Source organism: Eretmochelys imbricata, chromosome 3 (genome assembly GCF_965152235.1).
Source record: "Eretmochelys imbricata isolate rEreImb1 chromosome 3, rEreImb1.hap1, whole genome shotgun sequence".
Lineage (NCBI taxonomy): Eukaryota > Metazoa > Chordata > Testudines > Cheloniidae > Eretmochelys > Eretmochelys imbricata.
Window position 1 is genome coordinate 159,264,817 of NC_135574.1, and position 25,747 is coordinate 159,290,563.

General features: G+C 39.0%; 1 protein-coding gene and 1 long non-coding RNA gene across 4 annotated transcripts in view; one reads left to right on the top strand and one right to left on the bottom strand.

The window, feature by feature from the left end:
• The window catches only part of LOC144263078 (uncharacterized), a 32,819-nt gene extending 8,188 nt beyond the window's left edge, over nt 1–24,631 (top strand). For all 3 annotated transcript variants that reach the window (XR_013345709.1, XR_013345711.1, XR_013345710.1), the window contains exons 5-6: nt 23,930–24,071; nt 24,498–24,631. This is a non-coding gene — a long non-coding RNA (uncharacterized LOC144263078). The remainder of the gene's footprint in view (nt 1–23,929; nt 24,072–24,497) is intronic.
• Nucleotides 16,515–25,747, bottom strand: part of FBXO28 (F-box protein 28) — a 29,792-nt gene continuing 20,559 nt past the window's right edge. Inside the window, exons 3-5 of the mRNA XM_077813701.1 lie at nt 24,490–24,628; nt 22,480–22,675; nt 16,515–18,660 (exon numbers count right to left, since the gene is read on the bottom strand). Of these exons, the coding sequence (XP_077669827.1) occupies nt 18,266–18,660; nt 22,480–22,675; nt 24,490–24,628 (730 nt within the window). The 3' untranslated portion in view covers nt 16,515–18,265. The remainder of the gene's footprint in view (nt 18,661–22,479; nt 22,676–24,489; nt 24,629–25,747) is intronic.

The window sequence follows — 25,747 nt, forward strand, 5'->3', positions numbered from 1 at the left end:
TGGTGATGAGAAAGATGATGGCTAACATTTCAGGTTTTTCTACAGGAGATGGTATGAGTATATGGATGTGCAGATGTACATTCTGTAGTATCTCTATCTATTTTACTAAGTTGGGGTGTTTGTGACTGTGTTAAATGTATTAAACTATATTTGTAAATATAAAAGAGTTCCTATAGTGTGAGTATTGTAACTGTACACATCGGGGTTCCCAACTATATAATAATTTGAATAATACTGGCCTTGATCTTGGGGCAAGAACCTGGCAACCCTAAAAGTGATAACTGGGGATTCTTAAGTAATCAATATAATTAATACATAAGCTAAAGGTCAGGCAAAAAGATGCACATCTCTCTCCCTCCTAACCAGGGTTTTTCCAGGCTGCGCGTTTCCCTGCCCATGCTGTGATATCAACAGCAAGCTAGACTGCCTCTCTCTAAAAATCCCCAGGAAAACCCGTCAGTACTGTTTGTCCCATCAATACTGTCTGTCCCAAAAGTCCATTGTTGTCTCCCCCAGTCTGAAGTTCATAACATTTCCTACAGTTTACAATAATACATAAACTTTGTAGTCAATACAGAGGATTCCAAAGATACTTAAACTTAATTCAATAAAGTTTGTAAAGATATTGGCAGAAAATTGTCATATCTGTCACAATTCAGATCCCCTCTTTGTAGCACACACAGTGTGAAAACCCCTAGTTGTGATCTTCCACTTCTTTACAAGACCTTGTTAGGGATCTTAAATAGCACAAAGAACCTTGATAGGGCATTCTCCATAGGTGGACTTCACTCTTCCTGTAGACAGAAAGCAACATTACTCTCTCCTTGTATCCGATGAAGCGGGCTGTAGCCCGCAAAAGCTTATGCTCAAATAAATTTGTTAGTCTGTAAGGTGCTACAAGTACTCCTGTTCTCTCTCCTTTCTGGGGTTTAAAAAATAAAAATCTGATCATTTGTCCAGGCCTCATGCATAGAAAAGTTTACTGATCCTGCAAGCGTTTGTATTGTTCTTTCCCAAGAATTTTTTTGTCCAGGCACCTCAATATCTGTGCTACTGTTAACTACGTAAAAACTCCTTAATTTCACAAATGTAATGTTCATATTTGAGCCTGTCATAAATATAAAAGGAAGGGTAACCACCTTTCTGATTACCATGCTATAAAATCCCTCCTGGCCAGAGGCAAAGTCCTTTTACCTGTAAAGGGTTAAGAAGCTCAGGTAACCTGGCACCTGACCCAAAATGACCAATGAGGGGACAAGATACTTTCAAATCTGGAGGGGGGGAAAAGGCTTTTGTCTGTCTGTGCGATACCTTTGCAGGGAACAGATCAAGGATGCAAGCCCTCCAACTCCTGTAAAGTTAGTAAGTAATCTAGCTAGAAAATGCATTAGGTTTTCTTTGTTTTGGCTTGTAAAATTTGCTGTGCTGGAGGAAATGTTTATTTGTTTTTGTCCTGTTTTTGTGTCTTTTTGTACCTTAAGGTTTTGCCTAGAGGGATTCTCTATGTTTTGAATCCGACTGTCTGTAAGATTAACTTCCATTCTGATCTTACAGAGTTGTTCTCTTATCTTTTTTTTGTTCTTCTAATAAAGTTCTGTTTTTTAAGAATCTGATTGGGTTTTTTTGGGTCTTAAAAATCCAAGGCTGGTCTGTGCTCATCTTGTTTATTCTCAAGCCTCCCCAGGAAAGGGAGTGTAAGGGCTTGGGGGGATATTTTGGGGAAATAGGAACTCCAAGTGGTCCTTTCCCTGATTGTTTGTTAAATCACTTGGTGGTGGCAACATTTACCTAATCCAAGGGCAAAGACTTTGTGCCTTGGGGAATTTTTAATCTAAGCTGGTAGAAATAAGTTTAGGGGGTCTTTCATGCGGGTCCCCACATCTGTACCCTAGAGTTCAGAGTGGGGAAGGAACCCTGACATAGCCTAATCTGTAATTCCTTCTCCCAACATCTGAAAGACTGTTAGAGGTCCAGGCTGCCAGCACAAGCCTTTTCTGATTTCACATTCAAGAGAAGCGCCTACGACCTAATGAAGTTAAGTGGAGAAGCTCTTAGACTTCATTATTTTTAAATATGATATTCTTCCTTCCCTAACTCCAGAGGGCTGATGTAGTTCTTCCTGAATGTGGAAAAAGGAAATGATTGTGTTTTTTGGTGGAATGAGTTTTGTATGGCTAACTTTTAATAACATTTTAACTAAAAAGTTAGATGACACCCATATTTTAAAATAATTTTTTTCTGATTATTGTTCTGTTTCCCTCCACCCACACTTCCATTACTGCATTATTTGCTAGCCATCCTACTGTACACATGAAATCCTAGAGCTATAGATTAATGTTTTATACTTCTTAAAAACTGGGAGTTACACACATTCAAGTGTTATGCAATATTGGTTCTACCTGTAATGTTTCTCAACATAGTGGCCACTCCAGTCAAGTCAGAATTGAAATTGGGAAATGATTATTTTATCCTCAGGTATATGTCTTTATTCTTGTTATATTCTTCCCATTAATTTCCATTTAAGAATTAATGTAGTCAGTTACTGCTGCAGAACCTTTTTCTCATGTTTCCTGTTTCAGTCTAAGGAAATGACTAATTAAAAACACAGTTATAACTTGATGTGTGCATAACTTGTCTTGATGAGAGCACAGTCTCTGGTACTATGACATTAGAACTGATGCAGAAATTATATTCAGGAGAACAGTGTAATAGTAGTGGCATAAAGACAGCTATAATATTTTTGAGGAACTATAAACTGGGTAATATGTAACCCTATCTTTAAGTCCATAAGAAATAGGGGTGGAAATTCTCTGCTGCAGTGTAGAGCTTACAGCACAAGAGTGGGAGTTGTATGATATACGTTAAATTGGAGGTTCTGCCACTGACTTTCTGGGGGACTTGGCAAGTCACTCCTTGCAGTGTTTCAGTTTCCCTGTAATGTAAAACTTCACATAGATGTTGTAATAGCTTAAGTAATATGCATATCGAAATTTGATATGTTCAGATGGAAGGCAGTATAAAAATGTGAACTATTACTCTATTTGGGTCATTGTAATGTAATACAATACATATTCAGGTACGGATTTTTAACACAAATCTGGACACTGTACGAACTTCCACAAAATTAATCCAGAATGGCCAAGAAATTATTACTACAAACCAACAAACAAAATAAGTAAAAGATAAACCAAAACATGAGAGATGTTAGGGGAGAGGGAGAGAAAAGAAGGAAAATTTGTCAAAAATTATCTGACTCAAATGGAAAGAACCTGTGTCTAGTCTTGCAGCCAATCATCAGGAGTCTACCAGACATATCTAAGGAGAGATTTCCACAAATGAGATTCCCAGATGAAAAAAGGCACTACCCCTGCTCTGATCCAGTTGAATGTGGGGATAAAGAGCATGAACAACTGTACAAATTGCTACTATCTTGGAACTACATAGGGGAAAAGATGATCACTGAAGTATGGTCATAGAGCATTGTTTGCAAGTACAAAAATTAGAAAACATATCGCCAAATGTTTTCCTAGTCCAAGACGTTTGGTCTGCTCCTCTTTTCCTACGAATATCAAAAGCAGCTCAGATTGTCCTTGGCGTTCAGCCATGCACCTTTCATCCTCACTCCAGAGGAGCTGCTTTCAAAGTTGCATTGAAGCACTAAATTATTAATAGTTTAAACATAAATGTAAAAATAATTCATTATTCAATCATAGTGACAGGGACCCTGGACCCTGAAGAGACCCTAAAAGGCATCTCAGGTGGAGCAAACTGCATGGGAGGCCATTCATAAAGCTTTAACACATTTTCCATTTTGTTTTCTGACTTCTCCTCCAGTCTGAGACTGTTGGAACATAATGAACAATAAGGAGAAAGATATAGGGAAGAAGAGATAAATAGGCTAGAAGGACACGATTTCCCCAAATAACATAGCTAAACTATTTAGGAATCACCACTTGGGACATTTTCCTGCCAAAAGGTGGCTTCTGCAGAAGAATGAAAACCAGCCTATAGTGTTTTTCATAATGGGATAGATGGATGATCTTGGTGGCAGCTTTATTATTTAAATAAATTAATCTGTAAAATTATTTACAGATTTTCTGTGGTGGTTTGCTGCATTGTTGTCTCACGATATCATTGTGGAGAGTGTTGAATAGATTCTGATCCCTTCTGGGACCAGCTTATCCTCAGCTGTGTACTTTTCAGTAATGCTGAGCCTAAGCCACCTGCCACTTGTAGAAGATTTAGAAGTTTTCAGGCTCAGACTTTTTGTTTTAATTTAGCACAGTAATCAGCTGAGAATTGGGCCCCATCGTGCTAGGACTGTCCAAATATAGAATAAGAGACAGATCCTGCCCCAAAGTATCAGAGGGGAAGTGGGGTTTTTTTTACCCATGAAAGCTTATGCCTAAATAAATCTGTTAGTCTTTAAGGTGCCACTGGACTCCTCGATGTTCCTGCCCCAAAGACAAAAAGCAGAAAAAAAGATATATAACACACAAGCAGTGAACAATATAGTGACTATAAATGTCATGGTAGTTCCACATTTATTTTCTTTTGTTATTTAAATCCTTTCTATGGGATTATATTAGCAGGGGCTTAGTTAGCAGAAAAGATGAAGGAAGAGAGTGGGCAGGAGAGGTTGACAAAATCAGCCAGTAAGCACAGGTGATGCAATGTTCAGAGTTAAAACTGGAGAAAACAGGCCAATGACATGATCAGTGGTCATCAGTCCTGTCTGAATGGGTTTTATGTACAGTAACTCCTCACTTAACGTTGTCCCGGTTAACGATGTTTGGTCCCTGACATATTAGAGAATATACTCCTTTAGAGTCCTGCAATGTTCCCTTATAATGTTGTTTGGCTCCCCCCGTTCTGCCTGCCCAGCACTCCTGCCAGGGAGTGGGGTGGGGGAGCGGGGGCTTGCCCTGTTCCACCTGCCTGGCATTCCATCTGGGGAGCAGGCAAGCCCCCGCTTCCCCATCCCACTCCCTGGCTGGAACGCACAGTGGGCAGAGCAGGGGCAAGCCCCTGCACCCCAACCCTGCTCAACCAACCCTGTCTCAACCAACCTTCACAATCATCATTGGTGAGTACAGTATTAAATTGTTTAAAATTATTTAAAACTTGTACTGTATATGTATACAATGTCTTTTGTCTGGCAAATAGCATTTCCCTGGAACCTAACCCCGGCCCATTTACATTAATTCTTATGGTGAAATTGGATTTGCTTAACATCATTTTTCTTAAAGTTGCATTTTTCAAGAACATAACTAGGATGTTAAGTGAGGAGTTACTGTAGTTGTTTTCCTGGGTTCAGTCTGTGGCTGGTTCTTCCCTGTAGTTTCTTTCCCAAAAGTCATATGGCTGGAGAAAAAGAGGACACCATATGGGTCCTAGTGCCCTGGGAAGGGCTGGTGTCCCCTGAACAGTGCTGAGTTTAGGGAGTGCTAGGGTGCAGGGTGAAATTGAACTGAAAGAAGATGTTTTTCTGAGCTGGCTAATATATTTTAATTGCAGGTCTCACACGGTAAACCCTGTTATGAACAGAAGCCTTAGAGAGGAAAGAGCACTCACCTCCCTTGATTGGTGAAAAGGGAAAAGCGCTGTCATAGAGATCTTCATTTGCATAAGATAGCTACCCACAACTCCTTTCGTGACACTTGGGGAGTCACCATAACTATATACAAACTTGGATTTTGGGGAACAGGGGTAGTGGTCTCCCAGACTGAAGAGGTCCTTTACAAGTACTTAAGGTTTTGTTCATAAATCTGGAGTATTTTGACTTCCTTTCTATGGGAAGAGATGGTGGTGATTGGGGATTTAGTAGTGAGAGAAGACAGCAATAGAGCTGAGTAGTTTTCAGTGAAGTTCTATCTGCCCAGCCCCCTAAAGATGAACCACTCAACTAAGTTAGGTGATGGTTCCTCCATGCAAGCATCTCTCTTGGGGCTAGAGACAGATCTGCATAAAGACACTTGGACTGGTGCTGCTCACTGATCCAAAGTATGAGTGGGGTTTTATGGGTGGGTGAGGTGGTGCATTCTTAGCACTATTACCTGTGGGATGTTTTCATCAATGGGGGGGAAGGGAGGGCTATTTTATTTTTTATTTGCATATATATTTTGCTGCTGTGTTTTTCCCAAATGTGATTGTGTACCCTTTCTCCAGTGGTTTTCAAACTATTTAGGCTACATAACCCTTTCCAAATTATGTAGTCTACTGTATACTCCTGTTGTCAAAAGTTTGAAGGCTTTATAGTTTTGAAAATGCAGTAAAACTTTCTAGTTACAAGACATGGTATCAAAGAGCTCATATCTATCATTTAGCTTATAATTAGATTTTACAAATCCTAATAGTAGAAACATTTTCCTGACATTAAATTTTAAAAACTATTTTTTAAAATATTCCTATGTAGTGTTGATTGTGAACCCAAATACAAACATTCTTTGTCTCTTTGCAAACTGAAGGTATGTTCCTTATCCTGGGGCTTTATCTGAGAGGCAGTTTGGAAAATACTATTTCCCAAGGTATTGTATTCATGATTAACACAATCAGATAGCTTGAGCATAGAAGATATTTGCATCCCTTGATCCCTGATGCACATAGTGCTATTAAACATTTCAATGTTGTAGTAAAAAGAAAAGGAGTACTTGTGGCACCTTAGAGACTAACCAATGTATTAATTTATAAGGTGCCACAAGTACTCCTTTTCTTTTTTTAAATACAGACTAACACGGCTGTTACTCTGAATGTTGTAGTAGTCACGTTGGTCCCAGGATGCGAGAGAGGTGAGGTAATATCTTGTATTGGACCAGCTTCCCTTGGTGGAAGGGACAAGCTTTTGAGCACCTCAGAGGTCTTCCTCAGCTCTAGAGAAGGTAATCATCTGTAGCTCGAAAGCTTGTCAATATTATCTCCCCTACCTTCTCTCTCTCTCGTATCCTGGGACCAACATGGCTATAAAAACATTGTTATTAAAAGCTTTCATGTTTCAAGGTCACAAGGCAAATAAATGGAAAAACAGTCAGTATCATCTTTATAAAGCAAGCACTAAGGCAGAGTTGCTTGAAAAATTCTAGCAGCCCCACTGACTTATGTGTATGAATCAGCAAAGGTAGTGTGGCTGTTGTCCTAGCTGACTTTCTTCTTCTGAGTAAATTCTTTATTAGCTGAAGTTGTTACATTCTCCCCTCTCCAAAGGATCATTTTCCAGCATAGACACTTAATCCCAGTATGCTTCCTAGAGCAAATCTACTTTCACTATACGCTTTACAAAAGTGATTCTTTAGAGGTCTTCAAATGCAAATGAAGCTCTGAAGCAATGAACACAAAAGCCTGGTAAGGGCTTATTTAAAACCACGACTGCATATTATCAGTAAGGTAAAATGGTGGTTCCCTTCTCACTTGAAAATTTATCCTATCAACTTTGGCATCCCAGCTCAAATGTTGATTTTGGAAAAAGCTGGTGAGCCTATTTCAGCAGAAAGAGGAGAAATTTGCCTCTCAATAGTTATTGGAGAGGTGATGAGTTCTCTCTGCTTTAAGTCAGAATGTCACCTATTTCAGAATTTTCCAGTCAATCCTCTCATAGTGGTAGAGAATATTGTCTTCAGAATTTATATATTAAGAACCACAATTTCTCCAAACTGGAAGTGCCAGATGGATGTATTTTAAGGTCAGGCTTATTAACAAGTCCAGTCTAGTGAAGAAATACACATCACAAAATGAAAAGGAGTACTTGTGGCACCTTAGAGACTAACCAATTTATTTGAGCATGAGCTTTCGTGAGCTACAGCTCACTTCATCGGATGCATACTATGGAAAGTATAGAAGATCTTTTTATACACACAAAGCATGAAAAAATGGGTGTTTACCACTACAAAAGGTTTTCTCTCTGCCCCCCCCCCTCCTGCTGGTAATAGCTTATCTAATGTGATCACTCTCCTTAAAATGTGTATGATAATCAAGGTAGGCCATTTCCAGCACAAATCCAGGGTTTAACAAGAACATCTTGGGGGTGCGGGTAAGGAAAAAACAAGGAGAAATAGGCTTGAATAGAGACTGGGAGTGGCTAAGTCATTATGCAAGGTAACCTAAGTTAATTGTATCCAATTTGCAAATGAATTCCAATTCAACAGTCTCTCGCTGGAGTCTGGTTTTGAAGTTTTTTTTGTTGTAATATCGCAACTTTCATGTCTGTAATCGTGTGACCAGAGACATTGAAGTGTTCTCCGACTGGTTTATGAATGTTATAATTCTTGACATCTGATTTGTGTCCATTTATTCTTTTACGTAGACTGTCCAGTTTGACCAATGTACATGGCAGAGGGGCATTGCTGGCACATGATGGCATATATCACATTGGTGGATGTGCAGGTGAATGAGCCTCTGATAGTGTGGCTGATGTTATTAGGCCCTGTGATGGTGTCCCCTGAATAGATATGTGGGCACAGTTGGCAACGGGCTTTGTTGCAAGGATAGGTTCCTGGGTTAGTGGTTCTGTTGTGTGGTATGTGGTTGCTGGTGAGTATTTGCTTCAGGTTGGGGGGCTGTCTGTAGGCAAGGACTGGCCTGTCTCCCAAGATTTGTGAGAGTGTTGGGTCATCCTTCAGGATAGGTTGTAGATCCTTAATAATGCGTTGGAGGGGTTTTAGTTGGGGGCTGAAGTTGATCGCTAGTGGCGTTCTGTTATTTTCTTTGTTAGGCCTGTCCTGTAGTAGGTGACTTCTGGGAACTCTTCTGGCTCTATCAATCTGTTTCTTTACTTCCGCAGGTGGGTATTGTAGTTGTAAGAATGCTTGATAGAGATCTTGTAGGTGTTTGTCTCTGTCTGATGGGTTGGAGCAAATGCAGTTGTATCGCAGAGCTTGGCTGTAGACAATGGATCGTGTGGTGTGGTCAGGGTGAAAGCTGGAGGCATGTAGGTAGGAATAGCAGTCAGTAGGTTTCCGGTATAGGGTGGTGTTTATGTGAGCATCGCAAATGGAATTCATTTGCAAATTGGATACAGTTAACTTAGGCTTGAATAGAGACTGGGAGTGGCTAAGTCATTATGCAAGGTAACCTATTTCCCCTTGTTTTTTCCTACCTCCCCCCCCCCCCCAGCTGTTCTTGTTAAACGCTGGATTTGTGCTGGAAATAGCCCACCTTGATTATCATTGTAAGGAGAGTGATCACTTTAGATAAGCTATTACCAACAGGAGAGTGGGTTTGTGGGGGGGGGACGGGCGAGGGGAGAAAACCTGGATTTGTGCCAGAATTGGCCCAACTTGATTATCATACACATTGTAAGGAGAGTGATCACTTTAGATAAGCTATTACCAGCAGGAGAGTGGGGTGGGGGGAGAGAAAATCTTTTGTAGTGGTAAACACCCATTTTTTCATGCTTTGTGTGTATAAAAAGATCTTCTATACTTTCCACAGTATGCATCCGATGAAGTGAGCTGTAGCTCACGAAAGCTTATGCTCAAATAAATTGGTTTGTCTCTAAGGTGCCACAACTACTCCTTTTGTTTTTGCGAATACAGACTAAGATGGCTGTTACTCTGAAACACATCACAAAATGTATACCTTATTAGTATGAGACGCAAGGGAATATTGGTATATAGAGAGATCTCATAAAGAGATTGTACTAGTTTAACTAGGAATAAAACCAGTCAGCACCAAATTAAGCCACATTGACATTAGTTGTAAATACATTTAAGTGTCCACACAGGCATTTGCACCAGTTTAAATTATTTTAACTGATTTTTTACTTAAATCAGTCCAAATTATATGTGTGTGTGTAGAGACCAGCCCATATTGACTCATGCTGAAGAGACATTCCTTTGAATTAAATAATACTTATCTATTCAATGTGTGTGCTTATCCAGATGGTTAAGATTGCTGTTTTATCAGAGCAAACTCCACTGCACTGATACTTTAGTCCTGGTGACAACATTCCTTTCATTTGAACCTACCTATCTACCCAACTACAAGTGTGTTCAGTTGATCCCGTACTTATCCAAATATATTGTTGCTCAAGCACTATGGATAATTAGGATTCTGCAGCAGCTAGATAATGCAAAAGTTTGAAAAGATGGTGTTAATGTCTTTAAATTTATTTTACATGGTATCTAACGTGATGATTTGTTTGAGAATTACATGTAAATTTAAGACTAATGTTTCAGTGGAGTACAACCATCACTCAAACAACATTGATGTTTTACAGTATTTTTATATCTTTAAAAATACGAATCTTACAGAATCTGGATATGAACTGCTAAGGAATGCAGCTTGTTCCTCACTGCTATTTAATCCTTCGCCACTCGTCCACATTTAACTTTGATACCTAAAACTTGCAGAATTGAAAAAATGAAGAAATTACATTTAAAATAAAAAGTTAAAGTGAAGGAATGAACAGGGCTATTCTAGTGTTAGGTGATAAAGAAGAATTCCAGATAGATTAAGAAATAATATCCATAAAAAGGTCAAAACATTACTAGAGATTATAAAATGTCATTTCTTATTCAAGGAATTCATGTGTAACAACCTAGTAATATTTTGACCTTTGCGTATGCTTTTGCAAAGTTAAATTTGGGTATGCTGTATGAGGCTAGGTCTACACTTGGAGCAGTTTGCTAGTGACAGCTGTACCAGTCTACTAAAGCAATACAAGAGTGAATAGATCTTATACCAGCAAAATCGTGCTTTTGCTAGTATAGCTTACTCCAGTTCCGCCTGAGCGGAATAAGCAATACAGGTAAAAGTGTAGTAGTTGGTATAAATTGCATCTACACTAGGAGCTTTTGCCACCACAACTATGTCAGTCAGTGATCATACCTAATCAGGCCCCTGATCTACATACCTATTGCAACAAAACTTTTAATATATACCTAGCATGGGTTAGGTGTGGTGATGTTAGCCGACGGCCAAGGATGTTTGGTGAGGTGCCAGCTATGCCCGTTTATACCATCCGTGACTTTAACCGCTAGGACGCACGGTCCCTTCGCGGCGGGCAGCCCGGGGTAGGCTGACGGATGCCCCCAAGGTCCTAACCACCCGTGACTTTAACTGCTAGAGCTCAGAGCTCCTTCGCAGCGGGCAGTCAATACTGACTGACAGGTGCCCCAATGGCAGCACTAAGAGCCTCTCCACACCCGTGACTTTAACTGCTAGAGCTCAGAGCTCCTTCGCAGCGGGCAGCCAGGATTGACTGACAGGTGCCCCAAGAGTTTGCCCCGTGGAGGCGGCACAACTCAACGCTAGGCTCTTAGTACTCTCACCTAATGGCCAGGCTTTAGAGCCAAAACGGCTGAGGTTCTTTAATTGTGTTGGCTGCTTTACAGTAAACCAGAGAAAACAAGTCAGGCTTATGCACAAATGGTTACCAAAATTTATTAAGCTAGATTCTAATCACGTGGTTACAAAATTGCTAGTGCCTACTTATTTAAATGTAGAGATGTTACACACACAAACAAGTTGCAAAACTGAAGCCACAATCCCAAAGAAAGAAAACAAAGTATAGAGCTCTATTTCAAAATATGTGTACACTAAAGATAGGAGATCAGGTGTGGGTGCTTCTTACCCTCCTTGCATCTCTCGATTCCAGCGGTGCCAAGCCAGGATCGGTCACTCAATTCCGCGGAAAGACGAATAAGGGACAAGGCTTAGGGACCCTCTTAGCTGCAGAAGCCTTGGGAGGCTGTCACTTATCTGACCAGCAGATAGATAGTGAAAAGCACTCAAAAATCATGGTGCTGTAGGTCCCCTACTTATACCTCTGTACTCCTTTATTCTCTTTCTCCTTTCTTATGCCAAATTGAGGCTGGTCTGTCTGGGTGACGCCAGCTTTCGCAAGAGTAGTTTACACTTGCAAGGGAGAGAAACAATAAGTGTCGACTACTGGACATTTCTTTTATCAGGGTAAATATTTTCCCACCTAGGATGTTGGTGTGTGTGCATCACGCTATTTAGTAGGGGCTAAGAGCCATGTCTGTCACAGGGCCTCTGCCTGCTGTGAGCTTAATCGTTGTATCTGTTCCCAGAGGCACATTGTAGCAGCACACCTGTGCTTTTCACAGCTTCAAAGGCTGTGCTGGAATATATGTTAAGTGCCCTGTTCCGGCTTCCTCCTGTGTTTCCAGCAATGCTGGTCTGGGGGCGGGCTGGCTGTCTGGCTACAGGTGAACTAGTGGTTCGGTATTAGGTGGCAGTGGAGAATAGGCTGCATCCTTTAGTGGTTATTTCATGTCAGTTTAACTTTTCTTTTTAAAAAAAAAAAAAGGTGTAAGATTTGTATATAAAAAAACCCCCCAACAACAGCTGTTTCATGGCATCAGCTAGACTCCATTAAAACATTAGCTCTTGAGTTTGAAAATTTTATTTTTTTTAAAATGCATATCAGATTAAATGAGGTTGGTAGATCAGGTTTGTAGGACAGGAACTTCATTATCAGGTCTTTTATGATGTATCTTAATAGCAAGGCTTCCCACCTGAAGACTTGAGCAAGTCCGTAGATGTTGGGTGGCAGCTTTTACCCACATTGAAACAGAGTGCTTGATTTCATAGATAGAAAATTGTATGGGTGTAAAATTTTAATATTGATCAGGCTCTCTACATTTCCTTGTCTTTCTCCCAGTTTTCTAGTCCACTCTTCCATGCCCCCTGCACCACTCATCTCTTCACGCAACATGCCCTGCTGTTACCTGTTCCTCCATCTTTCCTCCCTCCCTCAGGAAACACAAGTGAGTCAGTAACAGATCAATTTATATTTATAACCTTGTTCTGTTTATGCACTCTGCATGAATTTCTGGCTCCAGTTCTAGCCATAACTAACAGGGAAAAAAAACCCAATATGATCCATCTTTTCCCTTTAAAGTTCATTCTGCTGTGCACTGCCATTCTTCACCTCGGCTGACAAACAGGGACTCTCTTCATGACGGCCCTGAAAACCCAGTAAGAAATGAAGGTTAAATTTCCATCAGGAGGAAAATACAAATAGCTCATCACTTTTGTCTTTTTTTGTTTTTAAACAGTAACGTTTGTTTCCTGGCTCCTACTAGCTTCCAGAAGGCCAGGCAAGTGTTTGCTAGGTCTTTGCTCTTCAGGGCTTCCTTGATCAGCGTGCCACTGCTCATTACAACTCTGCTTTAGTTAACCACTTTCTCAGTACATGGAGTTCCAACGTGTTTGGTTGTATCTCTTTGGAAAACTACGATGAACTCTTTCCCCACCTCCCTATAAAAAGTAATAAAAGGCACTATTCCACAGACCTAATCATAACAAATATGGAGTGTGTACACCATACCATTTTGAAGAGACAAGCCAAAACAAACTACTTTCAAAAGTGAATTTTAGGCACATTTGACACAATGTAACTTTAGAATTCCTCTGATTTTTATGAAACTTCCCCAGACACACACTAGTCTGCAATAAGGTGCATCATGCAGTTTCTGGAAGAGTGGTGTCTTTTGGGGAAAGTTATGGTGTGTGTTAAACTGAGTAATTACAGAATTTGTAATTTTTGAATAGGAAACTTGCTTCAACTTTAAAAAGCACCTTTCATAAAGTCACTATATCTATAGTTCTAAAAAAGCTACTCCATGAAAATCTGAGGACTACACTGCCTTCAGTTTCCTTCTACTCTGAACAGGTGATTGTAACCCTATTAGAATTCTTTGAGAGTGTCAACAAGCATGTGGCGGAGAAGGGTGATCCACTTGATATAGTGTACTTGGATTTTCCAGAAAGCATTTGACAAGGTCTCTCACCAAAGGCTCTTAAGGAAACAGTCATAGGATCAGAGGGAAGGTGCTTTCATGGATCAGTAACTGGTTTAAAGATAGGAAACAAAGGGTAGGAATAAATGGTCCGTTTTCACAATGGAGTGAGGTGAACAGCAGGGTCCCTCAAGCATCCCTACTGGGACATGTGCTGGTCACTCTTTTTCCAGTTATTATTGAATATGTTGAAAAGTGAAGTGGCAAACTTTACAGATAACTACCCTGAATAATTTTGTTAAGTCCAAAGCTGACTGCAAAGAGATCCAGGGGATGTCACAAAATTGGTGACTGGGCAACAAAATAAAGTTTGGCATTGACAAGTGATTAGTAATTCACACTGGAAAAAATGATCTCAACTACACGTATATAATGATGGGTTTTAAATTAGCTATTACCATTCAAAAAGGCTCTTGAAGTCACCATGAATAGTTCTCTGAAAACTTCAGTTCAATATGCAGCAGCAGTTAAAGATGCTAACAGAATGGTATAAACTATTAAGAAAGGGATAGAAAATGAGAGAAAATATCATAATGCCACTATATAAATCCTGGTATGTCCCCCACCTTGAATACTGTGTCTAGTTCTAGTCACCCCATCTCAAAAAGGATATAGAGGAACCCAAAAAGGTTCAGAACACGGCAACAAAGATGATCAAGGGTATGGAACAGCTTGGATACAAAGAGAGACTACAAAAATGCAGCTGGTTAGCTTAGAAAAGAGGTGAGGAAGGGGGAATATGACAGAGGTCTAATGAATCGTGAATGATGTGGAAAAAGTGAATAGAGAAGTAGTATTTACCCTTTCCCACAATACCAAAACCAGGGGTTACCTGATGAAATTAATAGGCAGCAGGCTTCATACAAACAAGAGGAATACTTTTTCACACAACCACAGTTAACCTGAGGAACTCATTGCCCTGGGATGTTGTGATAGCCAAAAGTATAACTCTATTAAAAATAGAACAAGATAAATTCATGGAGGATAGGTCCATCAAAGGCTATTCGCCAGGATGGTCAAGGATGCAACCCCATGCTCAGAGCTACCCTAAACCTCTGCCTACCAGAAACCAGGAGGGGAAGAAAGAGGTGAATCACACTATCTGCTCTATTCTTTGCATTCCTCCTAAAGTTCTGGTTGTGGCCACTGTCAGAGACAGAATAATGGACTAGATGGACAGGTCTGACCCACTATGGCTGTTCTTATGTTCTTAGATACCTAATGACTAAGAAACCTGAAAGAAATTGAGAATTAGAGTAATATATACAAATATTTAGCTATTGTATAACACTCACCTCATGAGAGTCTGTATTAACCTGGCCACTGCTCACCTGTGTTGCAGGTTCCTCCTTAAGCAGTGCTGAGTTAAATAAGTTGGAATGAAGCTAAGAAGCTTGATAATATCTGAGAATTACACAATTCTTGTTTTCAGGATAAGTCTTTCAGGGGAATATTTCATAGCATGATTTGACTTGGGAGAGGAAGTACATTAGCTTGCTGGTATTGTTTTTACCTGAAGAGAAAATTTGCTAAAGAGAACTATTATGCAATATATTTGGTTTTCAGTAATATCCAAATGCATGCTACTGCAGACTTGAATAGCAGAAAAATATAACTGCACTTCATAAAAATGCAATTTTTAGTTACAAAGCTTTTGGCCTTTTCTAGACTTGAGAAGAATGATGCAAAACTAATGCCAGTTCCACCTTTAAAAGTTTTGGTGGCATAGTTATGTTGGTTAAGGGTGGGATTTTTTGTGCTTTGTTTTAATAATTTATCTATGCTGGCAAAAGCCCCCCTGTAGATGTAGTCATACTGGCAAGAGTGCTTCTGCTGGTATGACTGCATCTATACCAGGAGGGTTTTGTCAGTAATAGCTATACTGGGAAAACTCATATAAACTTGTTTACACTAAGAATACCTCCTCTATACTTCGTTTAATTCAGCATCAGCAACAAGGTATTAGTGAAAGCAGTTATTTTACAAGAACAATTATTTACCGTTTATACCAAGTGATTAAATGTTTATAGTAAGCTTCCTGATCAGGTAAGACTTAAATTTATTCCATCTACACAAAATTTACCTCAACATTATTTTCCTTCATTATTATTCATTAATGTACATAAACGTGATGCAAAACTATCTGTTAAACAGGGATCCATGGGTAACAACGACCTACTGCATAGGCATATCGTCAATGGATTCAACTCGGCACTGCTCCTGATTTTAGTTAGCATAATGTTAATAGCTAATCAGCTTGAAACTCCTATTAGTTTCAGAAAAAGCTGTGCAATTTATGACAGGAAAGGGCAGAAGAAACTAAAACTAGTGAAACCCTAAACTAATGCATATGAACAAGCCTATTCAAGGAATGCAATTACTGTATAGGCTCTTTATTTGTGGTTAAATCTTTCTAAACAAGAACCTGTTAAAGGAATAAGCCCATTAAACAAATTAAAGCATGTGTACCAAGTCATAATGCATAGAGTAATTAAACCTGTTAAATGATGATCATGCTAATTTTTGTTATAACAAAAAACATTTTAGAAATGAAAGAACATTCAAGTGTTTTGCCGACAACTGTTTCTCCAACAGGCCTTTCTCCTATAACAGCGTTATAGTTCAAAAACCAAGTTCTACAGACTAAGAACAGCTAAAAGAAAGGCATCTGCTATTAAAATTTGTTCCAGATTGATATGTGAATGTTTACCCATTGCTAATACGTTTTATTTATGGAAACAACCCACTGTAAAATCTCTTTGAACTAGCAAAAGAAGTTTATTTAAAAATTAAACACTCTGCCAAAAACTAGACATTAAGTTGTAACGGTATGTTTCACGGGAAGCACTTGATATGAGCTAAATGTGTTTAAGAAGTAAAACCTAGGATTAATAAAATTTAAAGAAAAAGTGAACTATCACAAAAGAGTTGACAGATCAAAATCTGATTTCTGTTTGGTTAATTTGAATACAAGAACCACATTGTGTGGACAGGCATAGAAGATATAATAGTGTTGAACTTGCACTTTAACCCATGGTACTTCCCAAAACCTTAAACTACCACCAGTAAGTGGCATTTTTCAGTGCGATGCCCAAATTTAATTCCACCTAAACCGAAGGCAACAGTTGATTAAAAGAAAACATAAGTCGAATGATAAAGCTACATAGTTTAGTACATTAAAATAAAACAAGGACAGTGATATTTGTATAAGGTTCCAAAAATATACAACTGGAAAAAAATAATCACTGTACACAACAACTCTGAGGTTGTTAAAGTGACCAATCAAAAGACTGAACAGTGCAAGACATGCTTTTCCAGTTACAAGCTCAAAACAGAAGTGCAAAAGAAATTAAAGCTTTTTTGTCTGAAGTGATTTACCTTTTAGGATAAGGAAAGCTAGAATATAGTTAAGTATTACAGAGCGCTCTTTTCCACAACATGAAATAGTTTAATTTTTTTTCATAATACAATGTTTCACTCAAACTGTGTCCCACTAGCCTGTTTTGTTAAAGGAACAGATAACTTTTGTCCAATAGTTGTTTAATTTTGGCCTATGAACCAGAGGACCCATAGTCAAAAACAGCTGAATTCTCAAGCTTTGGCTTCGCTAGAGTACCTGCAATCTACAGGTAGTGGAAGCAGCAAGTAGGCTTGCTTAAATACACTTTCCTTTCCTGCAACTGGTTGACAAGTGGTCTCAAGACCTCCTCACTGTCAGAAAGCAGCTGTGCTGAAAGCAGATGCTAAGTTATGGCTGAGGACTAAGAAATTGCTCTACAACTCTGGGAAAGTAGAGGTTTAAGAGCAACTTCAGGCAAGTGCTTTTAGCGAGCTGACTAAGCAATGCATGCAGCTATTCATGCAACTGTAGAATATGGCTCCAGAGACTTAGAACTAGGGTGTGTGTATGTGGAAACTGGATAGAAGTCCCTTGCTCATAAGTTTACAAAAATATATAGCCAATACTGTAGCATAAGAAGTCACTTTTACTCATTACATAGATTCCAAAAAGTATTAACTACTTTTCAGACATTCCAGACAAGGTCACTTGTAACAAAAAAGTCAACTTTTTTAAACAAGATTTAAAAAGTAGGTCTTTTCTTCAAGTGAACAGGACATCTGTTTGTACGCTTAACTTTCTAATCAGTCAAGACTGGATTTATTTAAGATCTCTTATGTGAATATATGCATAACACAAATAAGTTTACTTTAACACGTATCATCTGCACAGAAAAAAGGTTAACTCTTCAAAACATGATAGAGCAGGTCTGGTTAGTACAAATCTATTGCAAATTATAAAGATCCTGTGCATTAGGCCCACCCAGACAGAAGCAGAGGGAAAAAAGTCTCAACAATGAGAGAAAGTTACTGTTCAAGTCTATGTGGTGTTTTGAAGAGCCAGCAGCCTAAATGACACCATGCTGCTAATCACAGTATCCAGACAAGCAAATCTGCTTGGGCTACTAAAGCAGTGTAATCTTCTGGAGGTGTCATTTACTCCAAAGTTATTTTCTGTTTCGAAGGCGTTTGGATTTCCTAGGAGAGTCTATGGATTCAACTGCCTTTCTCCGTTTCCTAAGGGACTCCTCATTTGAACCAGAACCTGAAGAACTTCCTACTGCACTTTCCATTACTTCTCTCAGTTTGCGTTCAAGCTCAGCCAATCGGGCATTCTGTTCACCTATGATTTGGGTTTGCTCTAGCAGTTTCTGGTCTTGGTCTTGGAGCTGTTTCTGTTGTTCTTGCACTTTGGTGCGAAGCTCTGAAATTTCCCGCCTTAGAACAGTCACACCTGCACCATTCGTTTTGACTTGCTGCTGGAGTTTGGTGACTTCCTGCCTTGAAGGGTTTTGCTTGGAGAATAGTTGCATTGTTGTTAGGGCTGCAGAAGGACCTGGAACTTCAGAAAAAGTGATTTAAGATTATTTTTTCTGCATTGTGTTTAAACAAAATGTATCAAACTGTGCCCCAATTTACACCCTCTGTTCAATTCTGTTGACCAATCCAGAATCTGAGTAATTAGTGGTTTGTAAAATTGTGACCATATAAATAGTATTTACAGATACTCAATATATAGTAAATGAATAAGACTTTATAATGATTTTACAATGGCTTGCACATGATACGAGTCAGGGCACAATTAAGTCCAATGTTTCAGGTTTTAAGAGGTCAAAGCATAAGTGATTTTCAACTTCCTGAATAAGGAAAAACTATTTTTTGCCTAAAATACGAATATTAGATTATGTTCTAAACCATTACATTAAGATATCAAAGGTGTGACATGCACAAAGCCAAAAAACTAGACATCACTTTGACTAGACTTACTGCAGGACATGCAGTAGACCAGTGGTTCTCAAAGCCAGTCCGCCACTTCTTCAGGGAAAGCCCCCACAGGGCCGGGCCGGTTTGTTTACCTGCAGCGTCTGCAGGTTCGGCCGATCGCGGCTCCCACTGGCCAATGGGGGCTGCGGGAAGGGCGGCAGGTAAACAAACCGGTCCGGCCCGGCAGGGTCTTTCCCTGAACAAGTGGTGGACCGGCTTTGAGAACCACTGCAGTAGATCACTCATTGGATATCTGTGCAATACCAAGGAATTAATAGTATGATCCAAAGATAACTCAACTTAATTCTGAATTTTTTTCAGAGTAACAGCCGTGTTAGTCTGTATTCGCAAAAAGAAAAGGAGTACAGTGGGGTGGGAGGAGGTATTGTTTCATATTCTCTGTGTATATATAAAGTCTGCTGCAGTTTCCACGGTATGCATCTGATGAAGTGAGCTGTAGCTCACGAAAGCTCATGCTCAAATAAATTGGTTAGTCTCTAAGGTGCCACAAGTACTCCTGAATTTTTTTGTGTTTGTCAGCTTGATGCAATGTTTGAGTTTCTTTAAAAAAGTGACAGTTAAGAGGAAAATCATGAAAATTCAGTAGTCACCATTGAGTGTGCACAATCTATTCTTTCAAGTCCTCCAGGACTCAAGAAACTTGAACGGTTTCAGAGTAACAGCCGTGTTAGTCTGTATTCGCAAAAAGAAAAGGAGTACTTGTGGCACCTTAGAGACTAACCAATTTATTTGAGCATGAGCTTTCGTGAGCTACAGCTCACTTCATCGGATGCATACCGTGGAAACTGCAGAAGACATTATATACACACAGAGACCATGAAACAATACCTCCTCCCACCCCACTGTCCTGCTGGTAATAGCTTATCTAAAGTGATCATCAAGTTGGGCCATTTCCAGCACAAATCCAGGTTTTCTCACCCTCCGCCCGCCCTCCCCCTCCCCCCCAAACTCACTCTCCTGCTGGTAATAGCCCATCCAAAGTGACCACTCTCTTCACAATGTGTATGATAATCAAGGTGGGCCATTTCCTGCATAAATCCAGGTTCTCTCACTCCCTCACCCCCCTCCAAAAACCACACACACAAACACAAACTTGTGCTGGAAATGGCTCAACTTGATGATCACTTTAGATAAGCTATTACCAGCAGGACAGTGGGGTGGGAGGAGGTATTGTTTCATGGTCTCTGTGTGTATATAATGTCTTCTGCGGTTTCCACGGTATGCATCCAATGAAGTGAGCTGTAGCTCACGAAAGCTCATGCTCAAATAAATTGGTTAGTCTCTAAGGTGCCACAAGTACTCCTTTTCTTTTTAAGAAACTTGAAGTAATTTTTTTCAAAAACAACTACTGTAAATTGACGTGATAGAGCTATTACAATCATGTAAGTTTTTTGTTTAAACATTTTAAAGCAGTATTTCACCCTTTTGGAAAGGATACGCAAGCCTAGAACAACTCAAATGCATCAATCTATATGAATGACTTTACCTATGTTACTATAGAGATAAGGCAAATCTTGAAAAAGGCAGCATAGCCTGAACAAAGGAGTTTCAATTTCATTGTGGGGAGAGAACTGAATCCTTAAGCACCAAGTGTTGTTACAAGATCACAGCATTGGGGAGGTATGGGGAGATAGTAGGCTACATCAATGTGTCCTATGTTTTTTGAGCCATGGGGACTTGTGCTATGTTCCAATCTGCTGCTCATGCCATTAGTGGGTGCTGTTCATTCCACTTCCCCCACACACTTGCTAGCAGAGACTCTCAGTTAAGTTAAGGCCAGAAGGGACCGTTGTAATCTGTTCTGACCTCCTGCACTACATGAACTATAGAATTTAAATTAGATTCCTCTGTCAACCAAAACCTTCTGTTTGAACTACAGCATAGATGTTAGAAGGACATCTAAACTTGATTTAAAAAACTCCAAGTAATGGATACTTTACTACATCTGTTAGTAACCTAAGGTGTTGGGACTGAGCCTGTACAGATATCCTACACAGGATAGTGGACATACATCTTTTCTGCTACTTTTGGCCATTATATGCTCAGATCAGCAGCCTGCCTCAACATTTGGCCCATACAAAGTAAGTTGTATGAAAAATGTAACTGGTCGTGCAAACAAAAAACAAAACCAGTTTGAGTGTTAACTTATCCAGTTTAATATTTTACAGGGCCAAGAGGCCTTTTCCATGTTACAGACTAAACTCCTATGAATATTTCATTTGAAAACAAAACATTTGGGTTCTTGTTACATAAAGAATCTAAGGGTGCCTTAGCTTTCTCTTTGTACTACAATAACTTAAGCTATCTCATTTGTTTATCCTATTAATAAAACTACAAACATCTTGAATTGTGGCTTTGTTTGCTAAATTTCAACCAAGTGTGATTATAAAGTCTCATTCATTAGTGGCACAAAAGTATTTGTTTAATGAATACACACTATGCATAATTATAAAATATATTCAAGTCTAGCAGAACAAAGCCTCCTTAAATTTTCAAACAATTACATTCCATACTCAGGTTTCAGAGTAGCAGCTGTGTTAGTCTGTATCTGCAAACAGAACAGGAGTACTTGTGGCACCTTAGAGATGAACAAATTTATTAGAGCATAAGTTTTCGTGGGCTACAGCCCACTTATTGGATGCACAGAATGGAACATATAGTAAGAAGATATACATCTATACATACACACACATACAGAGAAGGTGGAAGTTGCCATACAAACTGTGAGAGGCTAATTAGTTAAGATGAGCTATTATCAGCAGGAGAAAAAACCTTTTGTAGTGATAATCAAGATGGCCCATTTAGACAGTTGACAGGAGGTGTGAGGATACTTAACATAGGGAAATAGATTCAATATGTGGAATGACCCAGCCACTCCCAGTATTACACATATCAAATCTATCTCCCTATGTTAAGTATCCTCACACCTTCTTGTCAACTGTCTAAATGGGCCATCTTGATTATCACCACAAAAGGTTTTTTCTCCTGCTGATAATAGCTCATCTTAATTAATTAGCCTCTTAGTTTGTAATGGCAACTTCCACCTTCTCTGTATGTGTATATCTTCTTACTATATGTTCCATTCTATGCATCCGATGAAGTGGGCTGTAGCCCACGAAAGCTTATGCTCTAATAAATTTGTTAGTCTCTAAGGTGCCACAAGTACTCCTTTTTTTTATTCCATACTCAATGTCCTTAGGATGCAAAATTAATTTTCATCAGGAGACTGGATTATAATGGGGTATTCCACTGTTGAGGGAAACAAACAAGGGAGTGAATCCTTTCTAGAAAGTGGAATGTTGTGAATTCTCCGACAACATGATAGACAAAAACAGCTAGATAAAAAGTTAAAAATACTAGAGGTTGAAAGTAATACCTGGGGCAGCTCCTATGAGACGACCTGATACATCTGATCCAGGCAACTTTCTTTTTAGAATTGGAACAATCTTCTCATCAAAGTATTCCATAGCCATGGATGAGATGTCTCTTAATTCCTGAAGGACTTCATGGGCTCTCTGAGGGGCTCTTGTAGAGTTTACGTACCTTAGCACACGATAAATTTCATCAATCACCTAAAATATTTAAGAACCATTAGATGTTCTGTTAAGTTCAAGGGAAAAAATTAAAATAGTTATTGGTATAGTCTGAAATTATAGCACTGATCTATTGATGGGCAGGTATTTCATACCCATTACACTAGTCTGTTGCTGTGTTCTTCCTAATTTTAAACTAATCACCTGAAATGAAATGCTGTATTTTACAGTGGAGGTAGAGTCTGAGTTGTCATTGTATCTTTAGAAACTTTTACTCAGTAAATTTACTATAATAGTTATTTTTGAACTTATGAACTAATCTGCATAACCACTGCATGAAATGTAATGTAATGGAGCATCCCACAGTAACCTGGACAGCAATTAGCAACTTTTCTTTTCTTATTACATCTACTATTAGTACATGCCTTAAAATATCTCCCATAAAGTTTATACTCAGTACAGTATGCTTAGTTCTCCAAGGAGACTCATAAGCAAATTCTTAGCAAATACACTGAACACCTTAGCAAAGCAGTCAATTCTGGCAAAAGCACTCTGTTGGCATAGCTGCATTCAGTCCAGGAATTTTGCTGGCAAAAACTAAATTGGCTGAAGGGTATGATTTTTTTTCTACACTCCTAGCTGACAGTTTTTGCCAGCAAAATTTTCTAATGTAGACTAAGATATAGTGCTTTAATGCTTGCGAGGCACTCAGATACTATGGTGATGGGGAAATAGACACCTGAAGGCGTTTGCCAATGACAGATGTGATTATGAACACCATGCTAGTGACTGTATAACTAGCTTAATCTATTGTGTCACATACACATAGGGGGAGGGATAGCTCAGTGGTTTGAGCATTGGCCTGCTAAATCCAGAGTTGTGAGTTCAATCCTTGAGGGGGCCATTTAGGGATCTGGGGCAAAAACTGGGGATTGGTCCTGCTTTGAGCTCCTGAGGTCCCTTCCAACCCTGATATTCTATGAAACACTGCAGTGGAAATAAACAGCAAATTTACATGAAAGCTGAACATATATGCTTAGATTTTGACATACCATCTTGTTTTGTTTAGGTCTAACATATATGCTAGGTGCTGCACCACCACAGATAATATATTCTAAAATAGCTATACAAGGTATGCCAATGGTATTTCTATTTTTAGGGAAAAACAAGTGTTCCTCTCATCTACTGAAAAAACTCAAGTTCAATTTGTCTTTGGCCTAAAATGCTTAATATCAACTGATACTCAACAGATGGTGTTAGGAACACATTAAATATATATATTTTTTTTTACAGAAGTGTACCAAAAATATTGCACAGGATAATCTGGGTGACAAGAGTTTGTGGTGGAATGGCCTCCAGTTTGGTGTTTACAGTTTGTAAGTCCGGACTACTCAAACTCTACATACAGCATCTACATACTTTTAAGGAATAAACTGTAAGTAGAGTTCTATCTGTTCAAAGGTCTCAGTAGCACACATATGAACAGTAAAAGTGAACCTGCAAAGAACAGTGACCAATTCAAGCATTTTTAAGGATTTCTTTAAATGAACACATTTATTATTAGAAATATGATCCACGAGTGGCATACTGAGTTCATTTAAAACAAAAAAACACCCATTTTCTATGTTGAAACATTAATATAAAGCCAAAAAACAACTCATTCAGACAAGCACATCTATTCATAGGGTAGCCATTACAGTACATAGGCTCCCTATAATATGTCTAAGTACATCCAGAATGATGCACTATACTATGTTTTTAGGCAGCTACAGCTGTTAATAATTTAAAATTGCAGGAATATGATTTTTTAGCAACAGCACACATTCATACAAGCAAGCAATTTTATATTTTACCTTTCCAGGTATGAAGCAACAGAGATTGGAATCCACATATTTCATGAAAGTCATATTTAACAGAGAGAGCCTTGTTTCTACAGCAGCAAGGATGTCTGCATGGCGAGCTAATGAATGGTTTCTTCTTTCTGACTCTCGCCTAGAAGAAAGCACACAGAAACCATTAAATGACACCACAGACTTAGCAATTTTAAGCCACCAAAAACTGAAGTATTGCAACAGTAGTTCTTTTAAATCCTTCTGTTCTTAAGAGCCCAGATGTAAATCAAGATCCAACAGGCAGCATCAGGTGTATTAGTCAGAGTTTCTGAATCTTGTATCACATGGCCATTTACCTGCTGAGACTCAGAAAGAAATACAATTACTTCCAGTAATTTTGTCCTTCTCAAGAGATTGCTGCAGCTGTCAAGAAAGAACCAGCTAGCAAACGACTCTGCATGTTTGCTAAACACTGGAATAATTTTTAGATCTATTTGTCAAATTTGGTTCTCCTTGAATCATTACTGTGAAAAAAAAATTATCCAAATTATATGCATAAGTAAAGGCATCTTAGTTTTTAAAAAATTCCAAGATTAAAAATATTAAAGGACTAGAAGGAGTAGTCTTAAAGCAATGCAGCGGGGCAGAGTGCTTCAATGTGATTTTGTCATCACTACTCATTTGTGTTCTGGTAACTGACCTAAACACCACCACCACTAATAAACAGCAATTCAGCCTCCATGCTTCCTCAGTCCCAAGCTTCATCTGAGCTGAGGGAACTGATGACTGTTCAAGCTTTTTTGATGCTGGGTAACAATCATGAAATAAAATGAAACCATTTAAATCATGACAATAAATTAGGCTGAATTATCAGGTTTTAGAAGTGAGAGGCAGCTTCTCTCATTCACTTAGAGACAAACATTGTCTTCTAATGCCCATGATCCAGCTCCAAATTATGTTAGTGGATACTGTGTCCATGCACTTGCTGATTGGCCCTTAGCTGAAAAATACATGAAAAGAAAACATGCAAAATTAGATCATGACTTTCTAATCCCAGGTAACATGAAAAACGTGTTTCACGTCTACCCAATTGCACAGGTAGGTAAAAATCCTTTTAGCCAAGGTAAGTTAGTTGGCACTCCTTTTGGAGCAAGTTATCAGAGCTCCTAGGTTTGCCAGAGGAGTTGATTTTGAGTAATACTGGACACTTCCTCTCTCTTCTGAAAGCACTTCAGTTCCTGACAGGCTGGGAAGCAAAACAGGATACAAAACAAAATAG